We start from the raw sequence: 26,509 nt of genomic DNA on the forward strand, positions 1-26,509 counted from the left end.
TTTTGTTGAAGCACATATGGTTCAGTTTCAGCAGTATTCTCAAGATTATACCTGCCATCAGTTGAATCTTATAAATCTTCAATATGGGCTTATCTGCATCTTTGAAGTGATAGGGTTATAGAACAGAAATCTTTTCTGTTCAAGAAAGATCTTCCAAAATATTTTTGATTTAATTCTGTTATGACTTCAATAAACTAAACCATTTGACCATTTTGCCTTTAACTCCAAATGGTATGTTTGTCACAAAACAATCATTATATAATCATCAGAAAAATACTACTAATTAAAGTTGCAAGCAGCATTGGGTGGCTGTCACAGCAAAGAGGGGACTTCTTGCTTAAAGGGGGTATGGCTAAAATGGCGTCACCAATTGACCATGTGAATGTGATGAGTGCTGGACTGTTATGACACAAGAAAGTGTGATGTAGCTAAGACTTTGCATGTGGAAGTTTTTCAACCTCGATGTTTTAAGGTGAACCGTCAGATTTTGAGGACTTGGCAATGCCCACATGTTTTAATGCAGCAAAAATCATTTGATTACTTTTGATCTTCAATTCCTCAAGACTTTGCTGAGTGATTGTGAAGTCTTCAAGTCAAAAGCTGTAGCCCCCTACAGTTGTGTCTGAGTTCATTCAGACACAACCTGTGTGAAAGAGACAAAATAGCAGTTTTGATCCAAAATGGTCAACTTCCTGTGGAATTTGAATCATTATACCAGGAGACTTTTTTGTAGGCCCTGACAAGATACATGAATAGCAGGTTTGATGGGTCAGTTTATCAGGTTTGTGAAAAAGATATGTTCTCCACTCTGACTAATTGAGAGAATATTTTCAAGACAGAGTGAGCAAATGTCAAGTCAAGATTTGGGATGGTGATACTGCCAAAGGAGACTGAATGATGAAATTGAATCAAAAAGAGCTTCAAAAAGTATCAGTTTAAATTTGTGCACACTTATGAAATTAAACTGTGCAAATCACAAATATGTTTAAAAAGTTTTTAATTATTTGTCATGATCTCATTTGATTACATCACAAAAGTATTTTACTTTGACTGAGGTTTGTGCACTTTTACCAGTCACTATTTACATATTAGCACAAGTTGCCACTACTGATTTAACACAGTAGTTCTTGTTTTCAGAAGTAAAATTAACCTCAGCTTGCTTGCTGATTTGCATACTTAGGCAAAAGCTAGTTTTTACTTGTTCACTATAACTGCACCATGTATGCATGACAGAGCAGGTGAAAGAGAAACAGTGAAATGTGTGAAGATTTTACTGAAAATAGACCTGATAGGGTACATGTCATTGACTTACAAAGACAGTGTTTCTGTGTAGTAATATAAATTGCTCTGTAAAGTATTCATGTAATTTAAGCTGGTTGATGTGCTCTGTATAAACCACATGGATCGCAGTTTAAAAAATGTAAATGAAAAAAAGCAGTCTTAAAAGTAATGTATGTAAAATCATGTTTCACTGACAAGACAGCCAAACATCCTTGAGCCTAAGCATGCATGAGTTCATAATCAAATTGAAATCATTTACTAGTTTACAGAGTTATAAGCATCATACACTGTCCTGATAATGTACCCCTCCTGCCATAGTAAACATAATTATCATACTGCTGACTGAACCTCAAGTGACTGGGCAACAGCATATTTGTTTCAATCAAACTGGATGCATCAGTGCCGGCTTTCCTTCAAGTCAAACTGTGTTCTGCATTAGATTAGTTCAGACTTTACTCATCAAAGACTGAATAGAAAATTATCTTCAATGCAACTGAAGATAACTCTTGGTGAATTCGAGTTGTAGCCTTGCATGTAATCATGCTTTTCTTGTGTTACTAAATATTTAAGATGACAGTACTGAGTATGACAAAAAGAATGTGAAACATTAGTGTAATTTCTGTTACTACAGCATCATCATTCAAACTCCTAAAGACACATGTTCAAATTCACATTTCTCTACAGTGTTAAACAGAATATGTGTGTATTGTAATCTCCCCCCTTCCTGTAACAGAACAACTCTTGCTGGCTCTGCAGAGGGAGGCGCATTGCTGTGATTTGATTTGCTAGGTTGCCAGTACAGACGTTTTGCTTTGCCTGTTGACAGCTTTTATGTTCGTTATTTGCTGATTGATAACACACAGAGGGACCAAAAACATGTCATTATGCCAAATGTAATTTATCTGAAAATGCGATTAGCTCTTCTGCAAGGTAAGCATTTCTGTTGCTATGCTACTTGTTATGTGCAGTCCCATCTCATAGCAGTTGTTATCTTACCACCACAGGCTGCTAGTGGAAGTGATAGTTTTATGAAATATTTTGATGAGAATACATTGGATATTCAACTATGATTGAGTGAACTGACAACTGATTATTAGCTTCAATGCAATATGATTAATCAGTATAACATGCTGTAGTTTATCTAAGATTTCCAAAAACAAAAACAAAAATCCATAGCCATAAGACAGGAATAAATTATTTGCTGTTTTCTAGAGCAAGACAGTTTGATTTAAAATCCAGCTATGGCATGACATAGTGTCGTTTTTTAAGATATTTATTTTCTGAGGCAATTTAAACTTTTGTAATTGATTCTTTTACCTTAACATCATGGTGTGAATGTACATATGAATGAGTGAATGACTGAAAGTAGTGTGAAGTGCTTTGGAATCCTTTAGCTTGATGAACCTTTGTGCAGTCCATTTTCCAAAATGAAATGAAATACAAAATTTTCTGATTGTGACTGCAATTACATTTAACTGGTAAGATGTGTCCGCTACAGAAGAACCTTTGCTTGCTGACACAGGGCTTTTTTATCATTATTTCATCCATCCATTTATTATCTATATCCACTTAGCCATGTAGGGTCATTGGGGTGGGGGTGGAGGTGGGGAACGTATAAAGATTTTTTCATTGATTACCTAGAAGTATTTTGATAACATTTTATATATTATTCTGAAATACAGTTGAATCATTTGTATTTTTGATATGTTTTACTTTGTTCATTTTTATTACATATATTTCTAAATTTATACTCCATTTAAATTGTTTTGTTATCTTACGAGAGATCCTTGAACAATTTCTATCCTGAAACAAACTTTTAAGCTGACTGAACATATTTTCAAAGATAAATCACAAGTGTGTAAATAATTTTGTCTTAACTGTAAGGTTTTTGAACATTATCTGTGGCATAGCAGCCTAATTTTATTGGACTTAATTTCATGGCAAAATTATTTTGAAAACACTTGGTTAAATAAATTGAATGTATGTATAGGTTAAATCTAAGCTGTTCATTGTGTACTACAAGCATAATAGGTTTAAATCCACATGTGTAATATTTTTATACAGGTAAATTTTATGGAATAACCATAGTATGAATTAGTTTGATATGTTAGCTTGTATTCAACATTGTGTCTATGTTCTTGTATTTCTCAAAGTAAAAAGGTTTTCGATGCATTTGGCTATTGTTTTGTCTTTCAAAATATGCCAAATACAATCTTTAATTCAAATTCTTCAGTTACTGCTATTGTCTGTAATTGTAATAAATTACAGACACTTCTCAATCTTTCTAAAGTGCGTTTTAACAGTTCTGTGTTGTCTGTTTTTTTACAGAAGGAATGGTTGTGCTTGAGCTGCCAAACTCAAAGAGCTTTGTCAGGACAACTCGGAGATTCAGAACAAATGTCTCAACCTACATATGTGCCTGCCAAACCAGAAATCCAGGCAACATCAACTTCTGACATGGCTGCGTCCAAAACCTCACCCATCAAAATTGAGCTCACAACTGAAGTCACGGCACCAAAAACTGCCCCTACTGAGGGAGTACAAATAATTTCAGCTACAACACCGAAGGAAGAACCTGCCAAGATAAAAAACCTAGCTCCTGTTCCTTCCATAGAAAAAGAAAAGGAGAGAAAACAGTTAGTCACCATGATAGATGTTTCATCTGTTGCCTCAGATAAACAGTCTTTTGAAGATTCCATTCAAGAACCTGTTGTAGCAAAGCCTGATGTGTCAATCACCAAAACTTCTGACATGGAAACTGTTAAAGAGGTAACAATGTTTGAAGTTGTTCCAGAGAAAAAAGCAAAGCCAGAGCTCCCTGTATCAGGGAGTATAATTACAGAGGTGCAGACCAATGATTATATCAATCTGATGGACACAACTTCTTCTTTGCAGGAGAAACTGCAACCATATTTACAAGAACAGGAAAAGGCAGTGGAATCTGGAAAAACAAAAGCAGCTGACAGCAAGGAACTGGATGATAAGATGATTGAAAAGATTACTGACATCTCAACTCAAGTTTCACAGCCACTCCTTACAGCGAGACTGGTAAGAAAAGTAATCAAATATATATATTTAAAATATTTCTGTTATTTATACCAAGAAGATTAATTTAACTGAGATCGTCTTAAGCACTTTCTCCTTTTTACATCACCCTTACAAAGTTTGATATTGAGAAACTACTTGAAAACACCATATTTTTTAGATGAATAAATATTTCCTGGCAAAACAGACACTCCCCACTTTCAGTTGTATTTTCTCTAAAAAGGGCTAAGGAAAAAAAATAATTTGTGCTTACAATATTAATTTTGTTTGTGTGAGTCGTGAAAACAATTACTCTTCAAAGTTTCAAGTGAGGCCTCAAGTGTTGCTGACATACTGTTCTGTGGTCAATAGTTTTCTTTGATATGTGGAATATCAAAGAAAACAAGTCAGAGAAAAAAATCACGGAAAATCTCAAAGAAAAAACGTACCTTTGCTTTCTTAAATAAATATAAAAAAATATAGAAAGAATAAATCATATTAATGGTTAATATGATCTATTAACATATTCATATACTGTATATAACATATGTCTAAATATGTTATATATTTTTTTAAACTCTAAATAGGGGAAAGAATAAAACATTCCTCTTGCAATACAGATAATAAATCAGTTTTGTAGGATTGAACCTAGTTATACATAGCAGGATAACAATTTTCTTTTAGAGTTTTGCTTTATTTGAAATGATTAGTTTGTTGTCATTATTGAGTTTTGGAATAGAAAAGGCATCAGAATTTGTGTGTTTATGTTTACCTGTTCATTTACTGAGACTATAAATCAACATTGCACAATCAGTGATAAAAAACTTCATACTGGTTTATGATGATGTAAGAAATTTGGACTAACAGCAGCTTATTCAAATTATAAAAGTGAATTTAAAAATGTAACTAAATTTTCTTTAGGCCATAAATAGTGCAACCCCAATTGCAATAAAGTTGGGACTATGTGGAAAACATAAATAAAAACAGAATATGGTGATTTGCAAGTTGAATTCACTACAAAGAAGCAATATCTAATATTTAAAGGATACAATATTTTGTTTTTGCAAATATTCATTTGGAATTTGATGCCTGCAATAAGTTCTAAAAAAAAGTAGGACAGTGTCAACCAAAGACTTGGAAAGTAGAGGAAAATGTTGTTTGTAACATTCCACAGGTGAACAAGTTAATTTGAAACAGGTAAGGGAGCATTATTGAAAAGCTCAGCTGATCACAAGCAAAAATGGGGCAAGGCTCACCACTTTGTGAACAACTGCATGCGCAAATAGTTTAAGAACAATGTTTTTCAACGTACGATTGCAATAAATTTAGGGATTTCGTCATCTACAGTCCATGATATCATCAAAAATTTCAGAAAATCTGGAGAAATCTCTGAAATGTAAGGTTGAAAACAAACATTGAATGCCTGTGACCTTTGATCTCGCTTTTATACCACTGCATTAAAAACTGACATCATGAAAACCATGGCCAGTGAACATAGTTCATCAGTACATCTACAACCCCGATTGCAATGAAAAGGCAAAGCCTATAGATCAGGGGTGGGCAATCCTGGTCCTCGAGGGCCGGTGTCCTGCAACTCTTAGATGTCTCCCTGGTCCAACACACTTGAATCCAACAGCTGAATCACCTCCCAAGTGCAATCAAGTTTTCCAGAGTCCTGCTAATGACCTCATTATTTGACTCAGGTGTGTTGAAGTGGAGATACTGTACATCTAAAAGTCACAGGGGACTGGCCCTCGAGGCCTGGAGTTGCCCACCCCTGCTATATATCAACAACACTCAGAAACACCAAAGGGTTTTCTGAACCTGAGCTCATCTAAGATGGACTGACACAAAATGGAAAAGTGTCCTGAGTTCTGATGAGTCTACACTTCAAATTGTTTTTGGAAAACATGGATATCATGTCTTCAGGCTAAAGAGGAAAAGAACTGTTCAGATTAATATCAGTGGAATCTGTGATGATATGGGGTGTGTTAGTGCGCATGGTATAGGTAGCTTACATACTGCAGCTTTACACACTGCAAGGCTACAGTACGTAAGTTAAAAAAAACAACTTTTTTTTTTTTGTTTTACAAATTTGTAGAAACTATCACTACGTTGTGACAGTATGGTATAAGACAAATAATTGTGAAAAAAAGTTAACTCATCTGCCTTCTCCCAGTGTTCCGAGTGCTAACTAAACACAACCAACCAGAGCAAGGCGGGTCCTAGCCCAATCAATCATGTCAGTCATACATGTTTTATAAAATGGAAGACATGAAACAAAATTAAGATTAGCTGGACAAACATGGTGATCTAACCTCTCTACCTCTTCCTTATTCTATTATTATTAGTTAATTATTGACATATTAATATGGTCAATTAAAATGGTTGCTGACATATGTGGACCCTATTATTATAACAAATGCACAGTGCCAAAGGTTCCTTATGCTTTGTGTGTGTGCATGCATGCGTGGGGGTGTGTGCGTGTGTGTGCGTGTTCTTGTATTTGTGTGTATTTACCTACATGTGTACTTGTGTATGTACGAACAAGTATTATTCACTTTTTGTTCAACAATAGAGCATTTTTTATTTTAGCATTACTTAAACATCAATTTATATTAATTGAACATTTCTTTTGACATTTTAGGCCTCCGTTGAAACCAACAAAGAGTCTGCAGAAAAAAGAAGAGATCTCCCTCAAACCGAGCAAGCAGCAAATACACTCAGTTTTGGAAAAGAAGAGTATGATGATGATCAACCCCAGATTTTACCTGTCCTTCAAGAACAGCCTGAGATGAAGATTTATGATACAGCGAAGAATGATTCAAGTATAGATCACTCTATGCCAGAAAAAGAGGAAGTTAAGCCAGAGAGAAGGCATTTAAGTTTACAAGCAATGGAGAGCAGTGAAAGTGAAGTTACACCTTCATCATCCCCTAAAATTGGAAGAAGGATCTTAAAGCTTAGCACTGTTTCATCTAGCAGCGAGGACAAAACTGAAGGTGCTGATTCTTCCATAGAAGATGATGAGTTCATACGCAATCAGATTTTGGGTATGGGAGATGAGAAAGACATGTCCATATCAGAAGATGAGAAAGAAAGTAACTTAGAAAATATGGAAGCTTTCCAGAGTAATACACTTGACAATGCTTCTATCAAAGCCAAATCTGTACTGAACAAGGGTGAATCAAATATTAATACCCAGACTGAATTACCCATTAAAAATGATGCTGCAATTTCTCAAAATATTCCCGAATCATTTCCAAAGACTCATTTTAAGAAAGCTATTCCTGTATTGAGGCAGAGGCAAAGCACTGATGAAGAAATAGATAGCCTCACTGAATCCTTGTCAAAGGGTTCATCCAGTATTCAAGCATCAAGCGTGACTCCAGGGTCTTCACCTTCATCAGTTTCATCTTTGGAAGAGGACAGTGATAGCAGTCCAAGCCAAAAGAAAGGTAGTGAGCAAAGACATCATCGCAAAAGTAGACAGAGGTACCCCACTCAGCCTCTTCCTACTATTGAAAACTCCTCTGATGAAGAAAAGACAAAGACACAAGACAAACCACTGTCTTCACCCAGTGATGTGTCCTCTTCAGAAGATTTAAGGCAGGTCACTGTCATCAACGATGGCCATAAAACATTTGGCTCAGAGTACTCTGCCAGTAAAGAATCTGAACCAGAGATTAAGAGAGCTGTACAAAGAGGACGTAAACCTTCACCAACAGTAATACCTTACACCCCTTCTGATCAATTTGAAGAAAAAGACACAGCAACAAAATCATTAAAGAGTGCTGAAGAAGCATATGAGGAAATTATTCAGAAAACAAAAGCTATTCCAGGAGAAAGTCCCCCCGATATTGAACCCCTTTATGGAGGACTGGCAATAGAAGACTATCTTTATGAATCTTTAGTAGAGGAACCAGAAATTAAAATAAGTGAAACTCAAGAAGAACCTGAATTTGATACTGCTTCTCAATCTCTTAAAAAGCTCAGATCCCCTGAAGAAGTTTATGAGGAGATGATGCAAAAAAAAAGGGAACTGATGATGATAGAGCAAGAATTTCAACAAGCCTGGACAGCAATGGATTCTTCCTCATTGGAGGCTTTGGTCCAGGAGCTTCCTTCAGAGGCTGACACTTGTGTGGTGACTATATCTGCTGAAGATGGCATACCCACTGAAGATACTCAGATTACTGAACAAAAATATATGCCTCCCTCAAATATTGATACTTTAAGTGAACTACCGGTAAAGAGAAAAAAACGTCCAGCACCCCCACGCCCATCTGAGCCCCCTAGGCGCACTGAGGTAACAGTTGTTGCCAGTACTCCCAGTGGATCCATAACTTTTGTCAGGCCTATGATTCCTCAAGATCCTGCACTCAGAAAGGCACTGTTTCCAATACCAGACCTTAAGATTACTCAATGCTCATCTGGTGAAGAAGAGGATGATAGTCTTGTAGATGAGTATGCCATAGGTATTTCATCTGACATTACCCCCAGTGATGACTCTGATACAAGAGATCAGTCCATAAGTCCATCTTTGTCCGAAACCAACGACATGGAGCCTATATGTGTTATTTGTGAAATTCCAGAGCCAAAGCCCATCCCAACTCCAATATCAGCCCCAGAGCTAACAACTACACCTTCTCCTGTTTCACCAGTTTCACCCCCAACTTCACCAGCTTCTCCAGATTCTAGTTTGGCCTCAAATGTGTCATCATCATCTTCATTTCAGGCTCGAACACCACTTTCATCTGACTCAACTCCACTGTCCACACCAACCCCTCCAACTTCAATAAAAGACCATTCAGTTGAAGAAACCTTATTGCCATTGTCTACCACATTTGAAACAGCACCATCAAGTGAAACATTAATTCCTTATTATGATTTAGCCACTGTTGTAGTTACAATTCCAGATTTGGTATCTGATCCATCCAAAATTCAAGCAACACAGACCGTTCAAAGAAAGTCTTTTACAACTAAGACCCCAGCTCCACCCTCGTTTGAGACTTCATCTGCAGTAACTTCTAAGGTCCAAATGCCAGACTTAGTTTCCTCTCCATCACAAGTACCAATTAAAGTTCCACCTGTTTTACAAGTTTCAGCACCAAGTCCAGCACCTATTGTTGTCTCAGCTCAGCCTTTAGTCCAAATCATACCTGCACCTATTGCTACCACAACTTCAGCTTCAACAAGTGATCTCTCATCATCAATCTCTGTGGCATCATGCCTTGAGCCTGTCATAGTCCAGATGCCAGACTTGGTTTCAACTAATGCTCCAATTATTGTACAAACACCACAACCAATCTCAGCCCTCATAACTACCCCAGCTCAAGCTCAAGCCAAAGTAGTACATTCAGTCCCAGTACAATCGTCTGTACCATTAATGAGAACAGTTGTAGTCCCAGCAAAAGTTCAACCTGAGCAGGGAACTATATCATCTCCAGCATTAACTACTGTTGTCAAAAAGAAAGTCCCTCCTCCTCCCCCTCCTCGATCTACTTCAGTTTCATTACCCTATACCACCTCTGAGATGCCCCTTATAAAGACAGCCATGTCATCTGCATCAGCTATTGCACCCACAGTCACTGCCCAACCAATGCAATCTGTAGTTGTAGATATACAGCCAAGAATGGACATTGCACAATCAGGTAGTGCACCTGTTCCTCAAGTAGTGACTCCAACTAGACAAGGGCATGTAGTTATCATTGTACCAAGCATGGAAAAAATATCTCTACTTGAACAAACCAAACAGGATGGAGATGATGCAGAGCCAAATGTTACTTCTCGTGCATATGGTAGTCAACAAACTACAAATGATACACTGTGTACAGACACTTCAACTGTGAAAGTGCTTTCAGCTCCACTACTTCAACCTAAACCTACACATGGAGCAAAAGTGGTATCAAGTGGGGATGTGACTCCTGTAACAGACCCAACCTCATCACCTCCATCCCTTTTACCAAAACCACTTGGAAGCTCTGTTCTGACTTTAGTCACAAGCACTATAGCAACAGCTGCCCCTGTTTCTGTAACAGTGTCCAGTCCTTGTCATATCTCTAAACCTCCTCCACCCATACCACCCAAGCCTATATCAATTCCAGCTGGATTAGTTTTTACCCACAAGCCAGGAGAGAATATCAGACCTCCTCCTCCTGTGGCACCCAAAGCAGCAACGCTGCCTAGGATGAAGGAACCTCCAAAAGCCCTGTCTCTTAGCCTTGCAAGACCTTCGGAGTCTAAACTGGGTACAACATCTCCCAAGTCACCTGTGTCCCCTAGGCATGCAAAATGTTTACAGACATATGTGGTGATCACTCTACCATCTGAGCCTGGCTCTCCAACTGAGACAATAACAGTTCAAGCACCTGTTAGGCGAAAATCCATCCCGTCTTCTACAGTGTCAGACATTCAAACAACAGTACCAGAGAAGAAGACACCCACTGAAATTATTTCAGCACAGGCTACAGTTAGGAGGGCATCTGTCCCCACTATTAAGCATCCACTGCCGATTATTAAAGCAGTCAATGTGGAAGCAGAGCAAACAGAAACCTCTGAGATGGTGACTGGCAAAGTACAAACAGGCAAATTCTCTGTGCCCCCTGCTGTGCAACCAATATTTTCTGTTGCTGATGTGATTACAGTGTCATCAGATCAGAAATCCTGCATCATGGCACATGCTGTAGCACCAACAATCAAGAAGTCATATGTGTCACAAGAATCAGAATTATTTCCAAAACCCACTGAGCCAAAATGTTATCTGATTCTGAGAGATCAATCCATAGTAAATGAGCAATCTGGACCATCTGTGTCTCAGCAGCCATGTGCAGTTACAGAAGTGGGAACAGTATTTCCAACAAGTTTATCTGAAGAGCCAATTCTTCAGTCAACCAAACCAATTGCAACTGTACAACCAGGGTGTCTTGGGGAAGCTGTTTTTGTGCCAGAGCCATTGAAACCACATGTAGAAGTAGTTGTCCATGGGACACCACCTACAGTACACTCTATAAATTATGATCAGCCTGTTTTATCTCAAATAGATGTGCAAGGTACAGAGCATATGGAACAAGACAGAGATAACTGTGTCACAGAGGCAGTTCTGATTAGATCAGCAATACAAGATGAGAGTTATGAATTTGCAGCTGAAGAACCAGATACAGCGATTGAAGTTGTTGTTCACTCTAAAGATGAAAACATACCTGGGGTTTTTGAAGATGCATTCCCCTTATCAGAGCTCTCATCAACTCAACAAACTGATCAATCTTCAGAAAATAGGGTTGTGGTGACAGACCAGATATTCACACACCAGCTAAATCTTGATGCTTTAGAAAGTACACTCTCTACAAAGTTTGAATACCCCTCAGAAGTTGTTACAACTGACCCTGGTTTTAGGTTGCCTGAGGTTGCTGTAGTGTCTCCTGTACCTCATCCTCTCACTGTTGCCACTGTTGTGACACCAACATCTAAAGTGTCTGAGTTAATGCCACTACCTACAGTTGCTGAAACTGCAGCAATTACAAGCATAGGGTCAACACTTTCACATCATATGGAAGGAATTCAACATGTTTCAACACAAAGAGATATTAGTTATACTCCCCAGCAGAGTGAAACAAGTGCAGCCACAATTATGTCATATCCTGTGGCATCAATGGAAGAAATACCATTGCAATCTAGACATGAAAGACTAGCAGGATTCCCACCAAAATATGAAGATGAAATGATTTGTTACATGCCTTCATTAGAGATACAACAGCATGAACTTGCAGAATTCCCAGTCATAACAAACGATGAGACTATTTATAGAAGGAGGTCATCTATCTCATCCATAGAACAATCACCATACACCACTAGTGATTCATTTATTTATCCTGCAGAGCTTGAAATGCCTTATCAGGTATACGACTCTGCACGAGCAGAGTCACTTGCTGCTGCTAGACAAGAATCCATAACCGTGCAACAACCACAGCAGTTTGCACAAATAATTACCATGCCAGCTGAAAAGGACTTTCCAGTGGTTGGCTATGAAGCTGAAGTATCTTACAGAAGGAGATCAATTCCATTATCAGAACAGCAACCAGAAGTCTCAACTCATCCATGTGAATATGACCATTTACTGGACACAATAACCCAAGATGCACACACCCATATAAGCCCAGTAGCCTCTGTACCAGAGATTCCACTGAGTGTATCTGTGGCTCCAGTCACCATCACCAAAATTCAACAAGAGTCAATTGAGAGCAAAGAGATAAGAGGACCAGAAAAAATGGTCTCCAGTATGAGTCACATGTATTCCTCTTCGATTTCCACCTCAAGTCAGCCTCCTGAAAGCCTGTCTAGTCAGGTCACTCAAGTGGTCACCACTGAAGTTCAACGGACTACTGTTTCTGTTGTCCATGAAAGACTCCAACAAGTTCCTCCACAAAGCATAGCCATCACTATACAACCAGACATAGCAAAAGTCCAACCCCTCCCTAAACAAAATGGCAGGATTATTTATCCTAGTGATATTATTGATTTACGCACTATCAAGTCAGGCATAAAAATGACAGAGCAAGGCATGGATCTGACGCCACCTGAGTCTTGCCGACAGTCTGTTTCAAGTGACTCAAGTGGACGTCATATTACTGCAGTGCAGCCTGAGATTGTAAATCTTAGTGCTGAGCTTATCCCTGCAACAACACTGTCTGTTGTTACTGACAGCATCACAATAGTCACATGCACAGCAACCATTGCTTCATACAATACCACTCCAGCAGAGAAACCACTTGATTTACAGGGTCCTGTTGCATCACTGCCATTACCACTCACCACATCCACATACAAGGCATTCGAACCACTCGCACAAATTGTCTACAGACCTGTAAAGGCCTCACCTGTATTCACTGATGTAGTATCTATGACTCAAGACATACCCATGAATCTTTCCATTGAAGCTCTTGTCTCCTCTGGAGGAAAACGGTCATTGACTTCAGCACCAACAATTATCAGCAATGTAGGCCCTGTTGTATCTCTTGAGGCTACGGGAGCCATGGACTTGTCAAACTATAAACCAGTGAGGGCAATTGTGGCATTGTCTGATACAGACCAAGGAGTGGTGACCTCTATTGTAGAGGATGATGGGGTTCCAATTGACCTGACTGCTGGCAGAAGGAGCATCTGCTGTGATGTAATTTACAAGTTACCATTTACTGGAAGCTGCAGAACACAAGCTCCTGTAACAACTCAACCTGACAACCATTCTGGCTTCAAAGATCATGCAGGACTGTATAGCATTAAAGGTACTAATGGGATAAAAGCATCATTATCTGAGACTAATCTAACAAGCACGGGACTGTCCATCTATGACCTCAAAAATGACTACTTCAGCGGCTCTTCTGACACAGCTGTCGACCTAACTGCTGCTAAGCTTTCAGCTGGTAAGCAAATCTTTCTATACATTTTTTGTATTCTCTGTTAGTTTGGCTCGCATGTATTTAAGACTCCACTCTTATTCTTCATGTTTAGCACTTAAGTTCATAAACAATGTCTTAATTGCCTGATTTGTTTTATAATGTGCATGACATTTTCAAATGATCCCAACAATTTGTTTTGTGTTTGTTTTTCTTTTCTTCATACAGATGCATGCGTTTGCCTGCGTGTACTCCCTCAATATTTTGGTTTTGCATCCTGCTAATCAAACTATCTCCATAAATGCATGTGCTCTTTTTGGAACTCTTTCTATTTCTAATTGCATGATCCTTAGAAAATAAGTTAGTTTCTTATTTGTAAAATTACTAATGCCATTTACTGAAAGAAATTTATATATTTTGAATTGTGACAGGTGAGGCACTAGACTACACAAGCAAAGCAACCAATGTCTACTCTGCGATGATTACTTCACCATACTCCCAGGTTCCTGCTGCTGGGTTTGGTGTAAATAGTGCTTTAAGAACCTCAGATGGAATAGTTTATTCCTCCGTTGCAGCACCAGTTCCATCCACATATGCAATTACAACTCAACCAGGTTCCATCTTCAGCACTACTTTTACCCCTATATCAACTGTGCAGGATCAGTCCTTCCTGCATTCATATGGTTTTGTTCCAACAGAGTCAGGGCAGCTTGTTCCCTTTGAGGCAGAGCTATCTAAAGAATTCTTCCCTACAGCCCTGGCCGATATAATAACCGGCTACCCCGAAATGTACTCAGACACCACCCTGGAAGCAATTGCTGCTTCTTTAGATGTTCTGGCTTCTTCACCAATATTTCCAGGCTTAGACAACACCAAAATGGCCCAGTATCAGATGGAGAGGGAGTTTCTAGAGTTAGAGAAGCTTAAGCAGCTATGTCTTGCTGAGGAGCTGGAATGGGAAAGACAAGAAATTCAGCGTTACAGAGAACAGGAGCAACTTATGGTGCAAAGAGAACTTGAAGAACTTCAAGCACTGAAACAGCAGCTTCTTCTTCAGCAAGAAGAGGAACATCATGCACACATGGTGGCCCAACAGGAGACCTATGCTCAACAGAAAGAACAGTTGCAGCAAATCCAACAACTCCAACTCCAACTCCAGAGGCAACTTGATGAGCACTACAGCAGTACTGGTATGACAGGAAACCTTTTAGAAGCTAAATATGCAGGGGTAGGAGACAGTGGTCAGTACTGGCCTGTAAAAGATGAGTCTACACTTCCATCTACATTAGCACAAACAGAACAACACCATGAGCAGCTTAACATAGTAAAACTTCCAGCTGACCGGGATCTAGGGAAAAAAATCCTTGACAGCGGTGTACAAACAGATGATGAAGACTCTGCAGAAAAGCAACAAATGGGAAGAAAAAAGAAAACAAAGAGAAACATTGATAGCTCAGCTCAGTCTGATGATGATGAACAAGAGGAGTGGGATGCCCCCACCAAAGTTCGACGTCGTTCTCGAAAGCATAGCAGTGATGGAAAACATGGCTCCAAGGTGTCTAGCATTGCCATCCAGACAGTAGCAGAAATTTCTGTGCAGACTGACCACTCTGGAACTATCAAGAAACCCAATGTCCAAATGGACACTAAGATAGAAATCATTAAGCACATATCATCTCCAGAGAACTTTCACAGAGGTGGCAGTCTGAGCTGTCAGACAGACACAGACAGAAGGAATTCACCTGTTGATGTTGGATATAGCACACAACTAACGGCAGATGTCCCCTCTAAAGCTAAAGTTCTCTACAGCCAAGTCTCTCCGTTATCTCCAGAAAAGTCCTATGGAGGACAAAGAATGCTAACTGCTGACCCATCCAGATTTTCCTCTGGCCCTCGGAGTTTAAAGGCTGGCCAAAAGTCTCTGTCAGATCCTAAATCTATTGGTCCTTCAACAGAAGACAGAATTGGAGGATACTATACCGAAGGCTATTCTGTAAGTCTATTAAAGTTATTTTGCAAATAAGGGGGAAACTATTCTAAATAGATATTTTCTTATATACTCTATATTATCTATTTCTGTGTTGTAGGTCAGAGGGTCCTCTTCTAGCAGTGGTAAGAAAGTAAAGCGAACCCTACCAGACCCCCCTCCCGAGGATAACACGTTGGCGGGAAGATCTGGATATAGCACGAACTCTGCTCGTCGCCGTCTTGCTCGCAGCACAACAATGGCCCGAGCAAAGATTCTGCAAGATATAGACAAGGAACTTGATCTGGTGGAGAGGGAATCCTCTAAACTACGCAAGAAACAAGCTGAGCTTGATGAAGAGGAAAAGGAGATTGATGCCAAGTTGCGGTGAGTTGCTGCACGTGTACACATTGAAACAAATAACCAAGTGCTAAAGATTGAGTAGTTTCAGATTGTGTTAGAATAATAATAATTAAAGCAACAATCAGCAGATAAACAATTACAGAGATACCATTTAGTTAATCTGTATTAAGCTATTTGTCTTATGTTCATGTGCATGATTCCTTTTTTACCTTAATAGCTTATGGGCTAAAAGACTACCTTGACAACACTCAATGAGACCTCTCCACTCTTACACATAGTAACAGGTACAAATGTGTGAGAAACTAGAACATTGTTTGGCTATTTAAAGTGTGCCCTGATAATTGTTGGTGTTTGGAATCTCAAACTTTTTTCCATTGATCTAGATATCTGGAGATGGGTATAAACCGTCGAAAGGAGGTCTTGTTAAAGGAAAGAGAAAAGAGAGAAAGGGCATATCTCCAGGGGGTGGCGGAGGAAAGAGACTACATGTCAGACAGTGAGGTTGGCAACATAAGAGAAACTCGGGGGGAAGGCCTGGAAAGACCACGGACTGCTCCTCAGTCAGAATTTGATCAATTCATCCCTCCCCAAACTGAGGCTGATTCCCAATACAACACCCTTACAAGTCCCTATTCTCAATATGGTCAGTATGTTCCTCAGACCCAAACCACAAGCGATTACACCCAGCAGAATTTGTATCAGCAGCAGTCCCTATACCATCAACAGGTGTCTCCTTACCAAACACTATCGCTCTCCCATGCTCAAGCTCAGCCTAGCAGCTACCAACATGCTTTGCTTTTGCAACAAGGAAAGCAGCGTCAAACCACCTTGTCTGAGTTAGAGCCCAAAATTACCACCAACTATGAGGTGATACGCAACCAACCTCTGCTCATTGTTCCATCTTCTACAGAAAGTGGCTATGGGGTTGCTCACATGGGTGGGAAGTATGGCAACTTAGATTTGAGGTTAGAGGAAAGAAGCATGGCCTCTAGTCCAATGTCAAGTATTTCTGCTGATTCCTTCTATGCTGATATTGACCATCACAATGCCAGGAACTATGTGCTTATAGAGGACATAGGAGAGCTTACCAAGGCTTCAACAGGACTTGGCAGTTCTGCCATGGGTTCTGGATTTAGCCTACCTGATAAAGAGCTATCAAAAGCAGACAGACTACTCAGGGCAGCTGAAGCCAGACGTACAGCAGAGGTAAATATTTTATTATTATGTCATTTTGTGTTGCATCCCATCTTTGTCTTTTTACATGTTTAGATTTGATTATTTAACTTTTTTGATCATTTGGATTTGCATTTCAACATTGACGATTGCAAATTAACTATGCGTGACAAGATTTCCCATATTACAACTTCAGTTATTTTTATTCTTTTATTGTCATCTTATTATTGTAAAAGTGAACTCAAATTATTATTTAAATGTAGGTAAAATATCTTTGACCTTCTAACTTTACCAGAAATTTTACCCCACCTTGTAAATATATAAAAAAAAAATTTAACTGACTCACTGTGTGTTATGTTAGTAAAAAAAGCTTCAATGTTCTTTAATTATATTTAGTATGACAGGCTTACAAAAAGCATTGCCCAATTGTAAAGTGGAAATGAAACAACAAAAGGTTAAAATTTTTTACAACAACTTTTGTCAGGTCCCTACTAGACCAGCTGTAGAAATACATATAGCTTTTTTAAACCAAGGACTTCAAACTTAATCAGGTTGAAAGGCAATCAAATTGAATCAAAATAAAATTTTAAGTCATAGTTATATTTAGATCTAAACCTTTTTTGTTGATTTGGCTGTTTGTTTAGGCCTGTTTTAGAGTCTCTAAATGGTTGTCTTCCAGGAGAAGTCTGTATTTATCTACATTGATCTTCATCTTAATTTTCACCAGTTTTTTCACAAGAAAGCAACCTCACTATGCCACTCCCAAATGTTACATACTGCCCCACTTTTTTTTTCTTTTTTTCCAAAAAGTGAAAAACTGTCACTTTCCAACCACTTCATGGCTTATCAAATAATATTCCTCATGAAATGCATTAAAATGTATGCGACATGACAACATGTGGAAAAAGTACATGGGGTAACAGAAATTTGCAAGGGACCATATGGTTGTGGCAAAATTACAAGAACATTTGACATAATTGAAGAAACTTCATTGATAAATGTTTTATTTGTACTTAACATTTGTCAATTCATTGACAGATCATATGTAATATACGTATATAAAAAGTGGTTAAAATATGTTCACACTAATATGCATTTCCTTATTTCTATACATCAGGTAGCTGAATTTTTGGGCTCATCACGCTATGGAAAAGGAGAAGATGACTCTATGGAGGAGCCCTATGAACTGAAGTTGCTGAAGCAACAAATCAAGCAAGAGTTTAGACGGGGAACTGAAGGGCTAGAACATTTAACAGGCCTTGGCCTTTCCCAGTATCTCTCGAGTGATAGCAGTTTTCGTCATTTCCCTAAAGGGGAGAAATATAGCATTGGAAGACTCACTCTTGAAAAGCAGGCTGCAAAGAATCTTCCCGCAGCTATGCTTTACCAGAAACAGATGAAGAACAAAAAAGCATTGCTCGACTCAAAGGCCATCACAAAATTTTCCCCAATTCAGGAGAGTAGGGACCTTGAGCCAGAATTTGGTACCTACATGGGATCTGGAACTTCTTCTGTGTCCAGTCTAGCAGCTAGGGCTAGGTTACTTCAGGATGAAATTACATTTGGGTTAAGAAAAAATTTGTCTGAGCAGCAAAAATATTTGGGGTCTTCTTTAGGAGCCAACCTTTCAGGTTCTCTTAACCTTGGCCAGTCTCTTAGCTTAGGATCCTCTATCAGAGGCAACATTCAGGAGGATGGCACATATCCAAGTGGCACTCGATCCCGTCCCTCTTCTCGACCCTCTTCCCGACCATCTTCTATATATGGCTTAGATCTGTCTATCAAAAGGGATTTGTCTAGTTCCTCACTCAGACTAAAGACAGAGGGGGAGGTCCTGGACGCAGCATTTGCTCCTGGAGTCTCCAGAGCAAAACCTACTAGTTTGCCTATCAGCCAAAGCCGGGGCCGTATCCCCATTGTGGCTCAGAACTCTGAGGAAGAAAGTCCTCTGAGCCCAGTGGGGCAGCCTATGGGTATGGCTAGAGCTTCTGCTGGTCCTCTGCCTCCCATTTCTGCTGACTCTAGGGATCAATTCGGGTCTAGCCATTCCTTGCCAGAAGTACAACAGCATATGAGGGAGGAATCTCGGACACGTGGCTACGATAGAGATATCGCATTCATCATGGATGATCTGCAAGGTGCCATGTCTGACAGTGAAGGTAAATTGAGTCTGAGACTGTTGCAGCAGTTCAACTATGCGGACCTGCTTGTAATGCATGCTAATGCCGAGTGGTTTTATTGACTTCTCTTTTACAATTATCAGTGCTTCAATTAATTATTGTTTGTGATACTTTCCTATATTTTTCTTTGACTTAGTAAATTAAAGTTTGCATGTTTTTTCGTTGTTTTTGTTTCTTTTATATAACTAACTCAAAAGTACATTAAACTCTCAACCTGAGTTTATGTATCTTATCATTCAATTCTGTCCAGTTTTGGTGTGATTTCATTTGCATGTTTTAAGTTCTTCACTGATAAATTTTCCCCCAAACTCTCAAAACACAGAAATTGTAATAACTATACATGTTTTCTGTGTTAAAACCATCTTGTTTTTGTGAGAGCTTAAGACCTATGAATAGTACTACAAATACATACTACACAAACTATTTTTTGAATGTTTGGTAAACAAATCACGTCACTACCACTTTAATGTTAAATGGAGCAGTAGATTTATAGTCCTTTTGAATCTTAAACAATAATTTAAATTGGAAAGTCAAATTGTTTTAACACAAATTTAGTTTAGTTTAGCAGTTTTGGGTATTATTCTGTATAAATGTGATATATGTTGCAGCATATATTAAATATTGCAAACAAATAAAACAAATATTATATTATCCATGACATATGCATGTACAATCTAACATGTAGTTGCTGTGTTGTATGCAATTTTCCTCACCTATAAATCATGAATGCCTAAAATATTTAAACAGAAAATCTAGTCTGAGTTTACTTTTGTCATGGAGTTGCTTCCACAGTAATCTGGCATATATCTGCAACACGTGCAACTTAGTCTTCAGAACAAAATGATCTGAACTTGGTCATCATTTCTTAGTAACTATTACATTTCTATAAGTCTTCAGTGTGGCAAAATCATTTTGATATTAATATAATTTTGTCATTTTTAATGTGGTAAAATAACTAGTAATGTTTAATACTTCCTTTTCATTCAATGACAGAAACAGTGCGAAGAAATTTGATAAACAGACTGGTTTGTACATTTGTAATAATAACTGCCTTTATGGAAAAAGCAGTGACTATTTTTACTAGAGATTTCTGTGTGATTTAGTCACGTGTGTCTCATTTGTGTTGGTGTGTATATAACCTTGGATTATTTTTTTCTGTATTTTGCATCCTTGCATGTTGTGTATTGCGTGTTTTCCATTTCCATGTTAATAAAATTTATATTTTTGGCTTGTTGTTTGTTGTGGATGTCTCGTTGAGGTGGGAGATGTCCATTTTCTCTAGTGATTAACAGCAAATATTGAAATGGACTATTCATTTCAATACATGTGTAACTGATAGTGTTCATTTATCTTAATAAAACAACTTACAAGAAGCATTATAAATAATAGTGAGTTTAGATAACTTTCTGGATTATGTAAAGTCATGAGTATTTACATTCATACACAAATGTGACAGAAACCTAAGTGGTTCACTATAAACACATTTTAAAGAAGGTAGTACTTACCATGGAATCATATTAAAGTGTATATCTACCTTTATTACAGTGCTAAGTGAATTCATGCTGGTTTTAAACAGAGGTGATGCCAGAATCTTTCATGAAATCCTACAGTAACTGAGAGACAAGTTATAATATTTTTAAATAATAATAAATATTACAAAAGCTCTTTGCTTGAATGCCCAAAAAATATATTTTGTAAATTTTTCTGCCTGGAATCATCTTTCAGGCCAGCAATATCACACAGTGTTTTGGAAAAGTATTTTTTTACATTTTGCATTGATTTTATCACAGAATTCACCACAGAGTAGCACAATAGTTGAGAAAGAATTGAAGTGTGGGAGAAATGACCATTTTCAACATTTCTTTCATTTTTTGTTTTTACAAGAAACATCTGAAAAGTGTGGCACACATTTATATTCAACTGCCTTTAGTCTAATAACACAAAATAAAACACCAGCAAGGCCATTTTTAGATGGATCATTAGCAGGATAGTCCAAGTGGTGTTGGATAGAAAAGGGAGACAGACAGACTTATGCAAAGTGTAAATTATGCCAGAACTGCCACTGACTGCAAACCTATCAAAACATGTATGTTCACCTAAACATATTGTGGCTGCTTCCCTCCTCCCAGCAGCTGTAAGTCTATAACCACAACTCCTCCCAACAAACTCAGTAAGATCTTTACATGCTTGCTGTTATTTTCAGTTTAAAATATTCTTGTCAGTAATGTGTAATTGTTGCACGCAAGTACACAGAGCACAGTTTGTATTTATTTACTTTTTATTTTATCATGTCACACATTTCTTAGTATCTAAATGTGCTATATTTGTAACTGAATAATTAAAAAAGAATGACAATTATACAAGAAGTCAACTTTGAAGGAACTGTAAAGAAACACTGTGCATGAAGAAACTGTTATCTAAAAGTTAAGAACTCCACAAATCTGCCCCTACTAAAGAGTGTCAAGGAAAAAGCTTTTGTTGAGAAAAAGTCACAAATGATCCAGCTTAAGATTTTCAACAATTCGATGTACAAGGGTAGTTCAGGAGGGTTTGCTTTACTTTCTTCTCACTCTGATCAGATGAGACCAAAATTGAAAGTTTTGGCTATCTATGCCAGAAAACGAACACTGCACATCATCCTGAACATGCCATGCCCGGAGTGAAAGATGTTGGTAGCATCATGCTGTGGGAATGCTTTTTTTTTTTTACCAGAACAGTAAAGTCAGATTAGATGGGTGGAGCAATACTGGGCAATCCAGGAAAAACAATTAAAACTACAGACCTCAGAAGACCTGATAAATTGCAGAAATTCAAATTCCAACAACACAACTACCCTGAGCAAAGATTTGTAATGTGCACAATGTAAGATATACAGCTGAAGTTCTTTTGTACTGTGATGTACTCACAGTACATCTTAAGTCCATGGACGAAATACAAGTATAAATGCATGCCACACTGTCTAGTTTTTTTACATTTTTTTTTTACTTTTTTAGTGACAACCCTGCCATTTTTCTTTTCACTTAAGAATCATTTAAAATCTCTACTTCCTAGAATACAATGGAATTTGTGGATGAAACATGACAAAATGTAGAGAATTTCAAGGGGCTTCAATACTTTGACAAGACACTGTAGTAGGAGAAACTTCAAGCATGTATCTTCCTGATTAATTCTTTCAGTGCATGTGCTTCCCTATACTCTCAATATAAAACCTTAGCAAACATTTGTGAGATAAGAAAGCATATTTTGAAAAAAATTCTGAAAAAAACATATAACTTTGTACCCCAGCCGGAGGCCCAAACTGGAATATAGAAGGTGAGACAGCATTTTAATTTCATGTAGTTGCGTAGAGAACTGTGACTTCATGCTGCACATCATAACTCTGAATGGTCCACTTCTCTGGCTGATTCTGTAAACATACCAGACTCATGCTGGAATGAACCACCCTCTCACTAGTATATAGTGCATATCATTTAGCATACCTGTAGTATCTGACATGTTAGTTTTATTTTGGAATGAACCATGGTGAATTAAGATTTTTCTTTCAGGAATGTCTGCTCTGTGGTTCTGTAACCATTCTGACTCATTTCTAGTATTCATGCTCATGCACAAAAAAGGCAAAATCATGCGTATATATGTGCACAAGTGTCCACAAGAACTATGTTGAAAGTGCTACCCACTGCTTTTTTCTCCAAGACATACAGCAGTTCATTTGCAGTCATCATTATTGGTGCACCTTCTTTGTAGAATTGGATCTCTGATCACATGATCCTAGGAATTCTGTTAACCAACCTATGTTTATTTTTCTACACATATAATTAGGATTTTTCTGAGTTGCAAAATCTTGATTGTAAAACCTGCAAAATCTCCCAATAATCCCTAAACTTAAGATGCATTAGGCTTCTGTTAGATGGGTTTTGGGGAGATTTAGAGAAAATTCCCCTCAGAGTTTGTCAGGATTATGTCAACATAGTACTGAAATGTCATAGTTATACGGATTTACATTCTAAACCTAGCACTTTGAATAAAATGTATCAAATCATCAAACGCTTCCATTAGAAACTGTTAGTGTTTTAGAAAAAAAAAATTTCTTCATCTATTGATTGATTTAAAAATAAAAAATCAGTCTTGGACAAGCTATTGATTGAAATATCAGTTTCCAAAAATAAGAATATTGAGATCAGAGGTATTGCAAGGCATAATAAACATGCTGTTAAATATGGATTTCCTTTATATAGAGTTTGAAAGTATAGTTAGATGAACATTTTGTATTGAATAAGAGAGTTTTTACAGAGTTACTTTCCTTTTACTTATCTAGAAGACACATATCTGAGATCTTAGTGCATTTTAGCAAATGAGGCGTGCAAACAATTTATTTAAAATTGGAAAAAGAAAAAAAAGTGATTGCTGGGTTAAGATTTATCCAGCTATTGGGGAATTTGTCACTAGCTGTGAACTTGATTGCTATTAACTGTGAATTTCATTGTGCAATATTTTGAACAATTTTTTCTCCTTGTTCAGCCTACCACTTGAGGAGAGAGGACACAGATTGGTTTGATAAGCCAAGAGAAGGGCAGCCTCAGAGTGGATACATGTCAGATAGGAGACAGGTGTGGACTCAGTATCAGTTTTCTATGTAAAATTCTCCAAAATTGTCAGAGAAGTCTTGCAATAGCTTTTTTTTGCAATAAAATTCTTAAATTATTTTTTAGATGAAATTGGTTCCTTACACCTTCCCTCACACTCGTGTGAAGCTTAAGAGAGATATGACAGACACCAGCGTCTCAGGTAAAGCACAAACACATGGACACTGTAAAATGATCAATGGGTTTTATGCTTCAGATTTTTATGATTTATGACAATCTATTTTCTACCTCAGGCAATGGACTTGGAGTCCGTGTTGTTGGTGGTAAGGAGATTCCAGGCAGTCGTGGTGAGATTGGAACCTACATTGCTAAGGTTATTCCTGGAGGCATGGCGGAACAAACAGGGAAAATTGTAGAGGGTAAGTGGATAATGAAAAAGAACCTTAAGGCAAGCAGAGGTCAGCATTAAGGTAAGGGGAATTGTAGAGCTTGCCAATGCATAACAACATCATCGGAGTCAAGTATTGCCCAAGTTATGCTTGCAAATTGTAGGAAGTTACCTAAACCCTCCAAGGAATTGTAAATGTTTAGGTGTTTCAGTTTAACAGTTTGCCTTAACATACATTAACTGTACAGATTGATGTACAGTTATTTATTTTAACTGTGAGTGCATTTCTCTGAAATCTAATAATTGTATTTTCACCAGGCAAAGTAGAGTAAAAGAGCATCCCATAAATTAAGGATAATTGTCTTTTACATATGTAAAAAAGACAATTATCCTTAATTTATGGGATGCACTTTGTAAAGTTGCATATGCATAACTTAAATGCTCTAATTTGGGTTATTTAGCCTGCCATGAGAGTAAAAAAATAGGGGTTTAATTTTCATAATCATCACTAAGTTACAGTTTTAAAAGAAATATTTAATTAGCAAGCTAAACATTAGCTTATAAGCTACATATTTAGTTTACAAATTAAATATTTAACTCAGTGCTAAATATTTAACATACAAATTCACTGCTGTCACAGGAGAGGCACATAAAGATCATGTGTCTTTCTGTGGTAGGCCGTGCATTGGTTGATGGGCCTTCAGAGGGACTTTACCAATGTACAGTGTAGTAAAGCTACTCCTATACCTTTTTATTCCCCAAAAATGTTACTCAAGTCAATGTAACCAGTACTGTCCCTGAACACAGAAAACAACAAAATTAACCCACACTTTTTTCACAACAATGGCAGACCTATGTGTTCTGTCTGTGCAGCTCCACCTCTTCTGATTATCTGGCGTCTTAAAGCATCATTTTAGTAAATAAGCATAATTTACTAATTTGCCAAATCATATGTGCCAGATCATATGTGCACCTCTGTACAACTGAAGGATTATGAAAACACGCCACTGGGTCAGAAAGTTTTCCCCTTCTCCTGATGCCTAGCACATTCACTACATCGTTCCCAGTGTTATCTGCATTTTCATTTCATTGTGTAAATGCAATTTTTTGAATACGCAGCAGAAAATATTTTTTGGAAATGATGTGTAAACAGGGCAAGAGAGACCAACATGGCAGTCCAAAGTATATAAAAATCATGTGCCTCTCTGTTGCTGCTATTGAATTTGGTTACTAGCATTTTTGTCAGTGAGCAATGTCATTTAGACTTGTTATCTATGCAGTTGTGACTTTTGAACTTAATACTCTTTATTTATTTGTTGGCATGATCTTGATGTAGTCTGTGTAAATTACTACACTTATATAAATTATAAACTTATAAAAAAGTTTAAGGATTGGTAATCAGGACCTCTACTTGTTAGTGGAAAATTATTCCTTTTTTTCAAAGATCATTAATGTCAGGAGGTAAAAAAAAAAACAACTGGTATGTAACCTGCTTCTATTGTGGATAATTGATATCTGCCTTATCTAACATGTATTGTCTTAAATGGAATTTTTGTAATGGATAATTTATTTTTATTTTTCATTTTGTTTATTATTACAATATTACCATCTATTTAAAATTTAAAACACCATTTCTACTGTGGACTCAATTCTGTTTCCATTAGGCATACTTTTTGGGTTGACTTGATAGATATACTAGTACCATTTTCACTCATCTGCAGCTTTGTTGTTGGTCGGTTTGTCACGTCCCTTTCTCTGCCATGTCTAATTAAAACGTGGAAAACTCCTCCCCCACATTAGTGGGCTGTGTTAGTCATTAAACTATATTTAGCTTCAGAAATACACAAAGGGCAGTACTGAAAAATGCTCACACTGTAAATGAACCTGTAAATTGCTACTTCATTTGTTCTTAAAATCCCTATAAATTAGAATAATTGATTTTCTGAAGATGGCAAATCAAACAGGGGTAACAGTGAAGATTAACTGCAATTCACTGACGTAAAGTGAGCAACAATGTCATATACTGTAGCTCCAGTGCCGAATTCTGGAGAGAAAACCTGGCTATTAGTATTGGTGGGAAAAGTGACAATTTACAGATTCATTAACAATTTTTTCATACAAATAAAATGACAATTTAATGTTTCCTCACAACAGGACAG

General features: G+C 37.6%; 1 protein-coding gene across 6 annotated transcripts in view; it reads left to right on the forward strand.

The window, feature by feature from the left end:
• Window positions 1–26,509, forward strand: part of pclob (piccolo presynaptic cytomatrix protein b) — a 64,367-nt gene that overhangs the window by 20,536 nt on the left and 17,322 nt on the right. For 4 of the 6 annotated variants that reach the window (XM_028037003.1, XM_028037036.1, XM_028037011.1 and 1 more), the window contains exons 12-22: window positions 3,610–4,050; window positions 4,177–4,329; window positions 6,953–13,724; window positions 14,129–15,690; window positions 15,785–16,050; window positions 16,410–17,232; window positions 18,317–19,358; window positions 22,665–22,691; window positions 23,898–23,986; window positions 24,089–24,164; window positions 24,256–24,381. In XM_028037003.1, coding sequence (XP_027892804.1) covers window positions 3,610–4,050; window positions 4,177–4,329; window positions 6,953–13,724; window positions 14,129–15,690; window positions 15,785–16,050; window positions 16,410–17,232; window positions 18,317–19,358; window positions 22,665–22,691; window positions 23,898–23,986; window positions 24,089–24,164; window positions 24,256–24,381 — 11,377 coding nt within the window. Of the gene's footprint in view, window positions 1–3,609; window positions 4,051–4,176; window positions 4,330–6,952; window positions 13,725–14,128; window positions 15,691–15,784; window positions 16,051–16,243; window positions 16,311–16,409; window positions 17,233–18,316; window positions 19,359–22,664; window positions 22,692–23,897; window positions 23,987–24,088; window positions 24,165–24,255; window positions 24,382–26,509 lie in introns of those variants that run through there. The other 2 variants (XM_028037028.1, XM_028037042.1) reach the window with 2 other exon arrangements.

This window comes from Xiphophorus couchianus, chromosome 2 (assembly GCF_001444195.1).
Source record: "Xiphophorus couchianus chromosome 2, X_couchianus-1.0, whole genome shotgun sequence".
In the NCBI taxonomy this organism is placed as follows: Eukaryota; Metazoa; Chordata; class Actinopteri; order Cyprinodontiformes; family Poeciliidae; genus Xiphophorus; species Xiphophorus couchianus.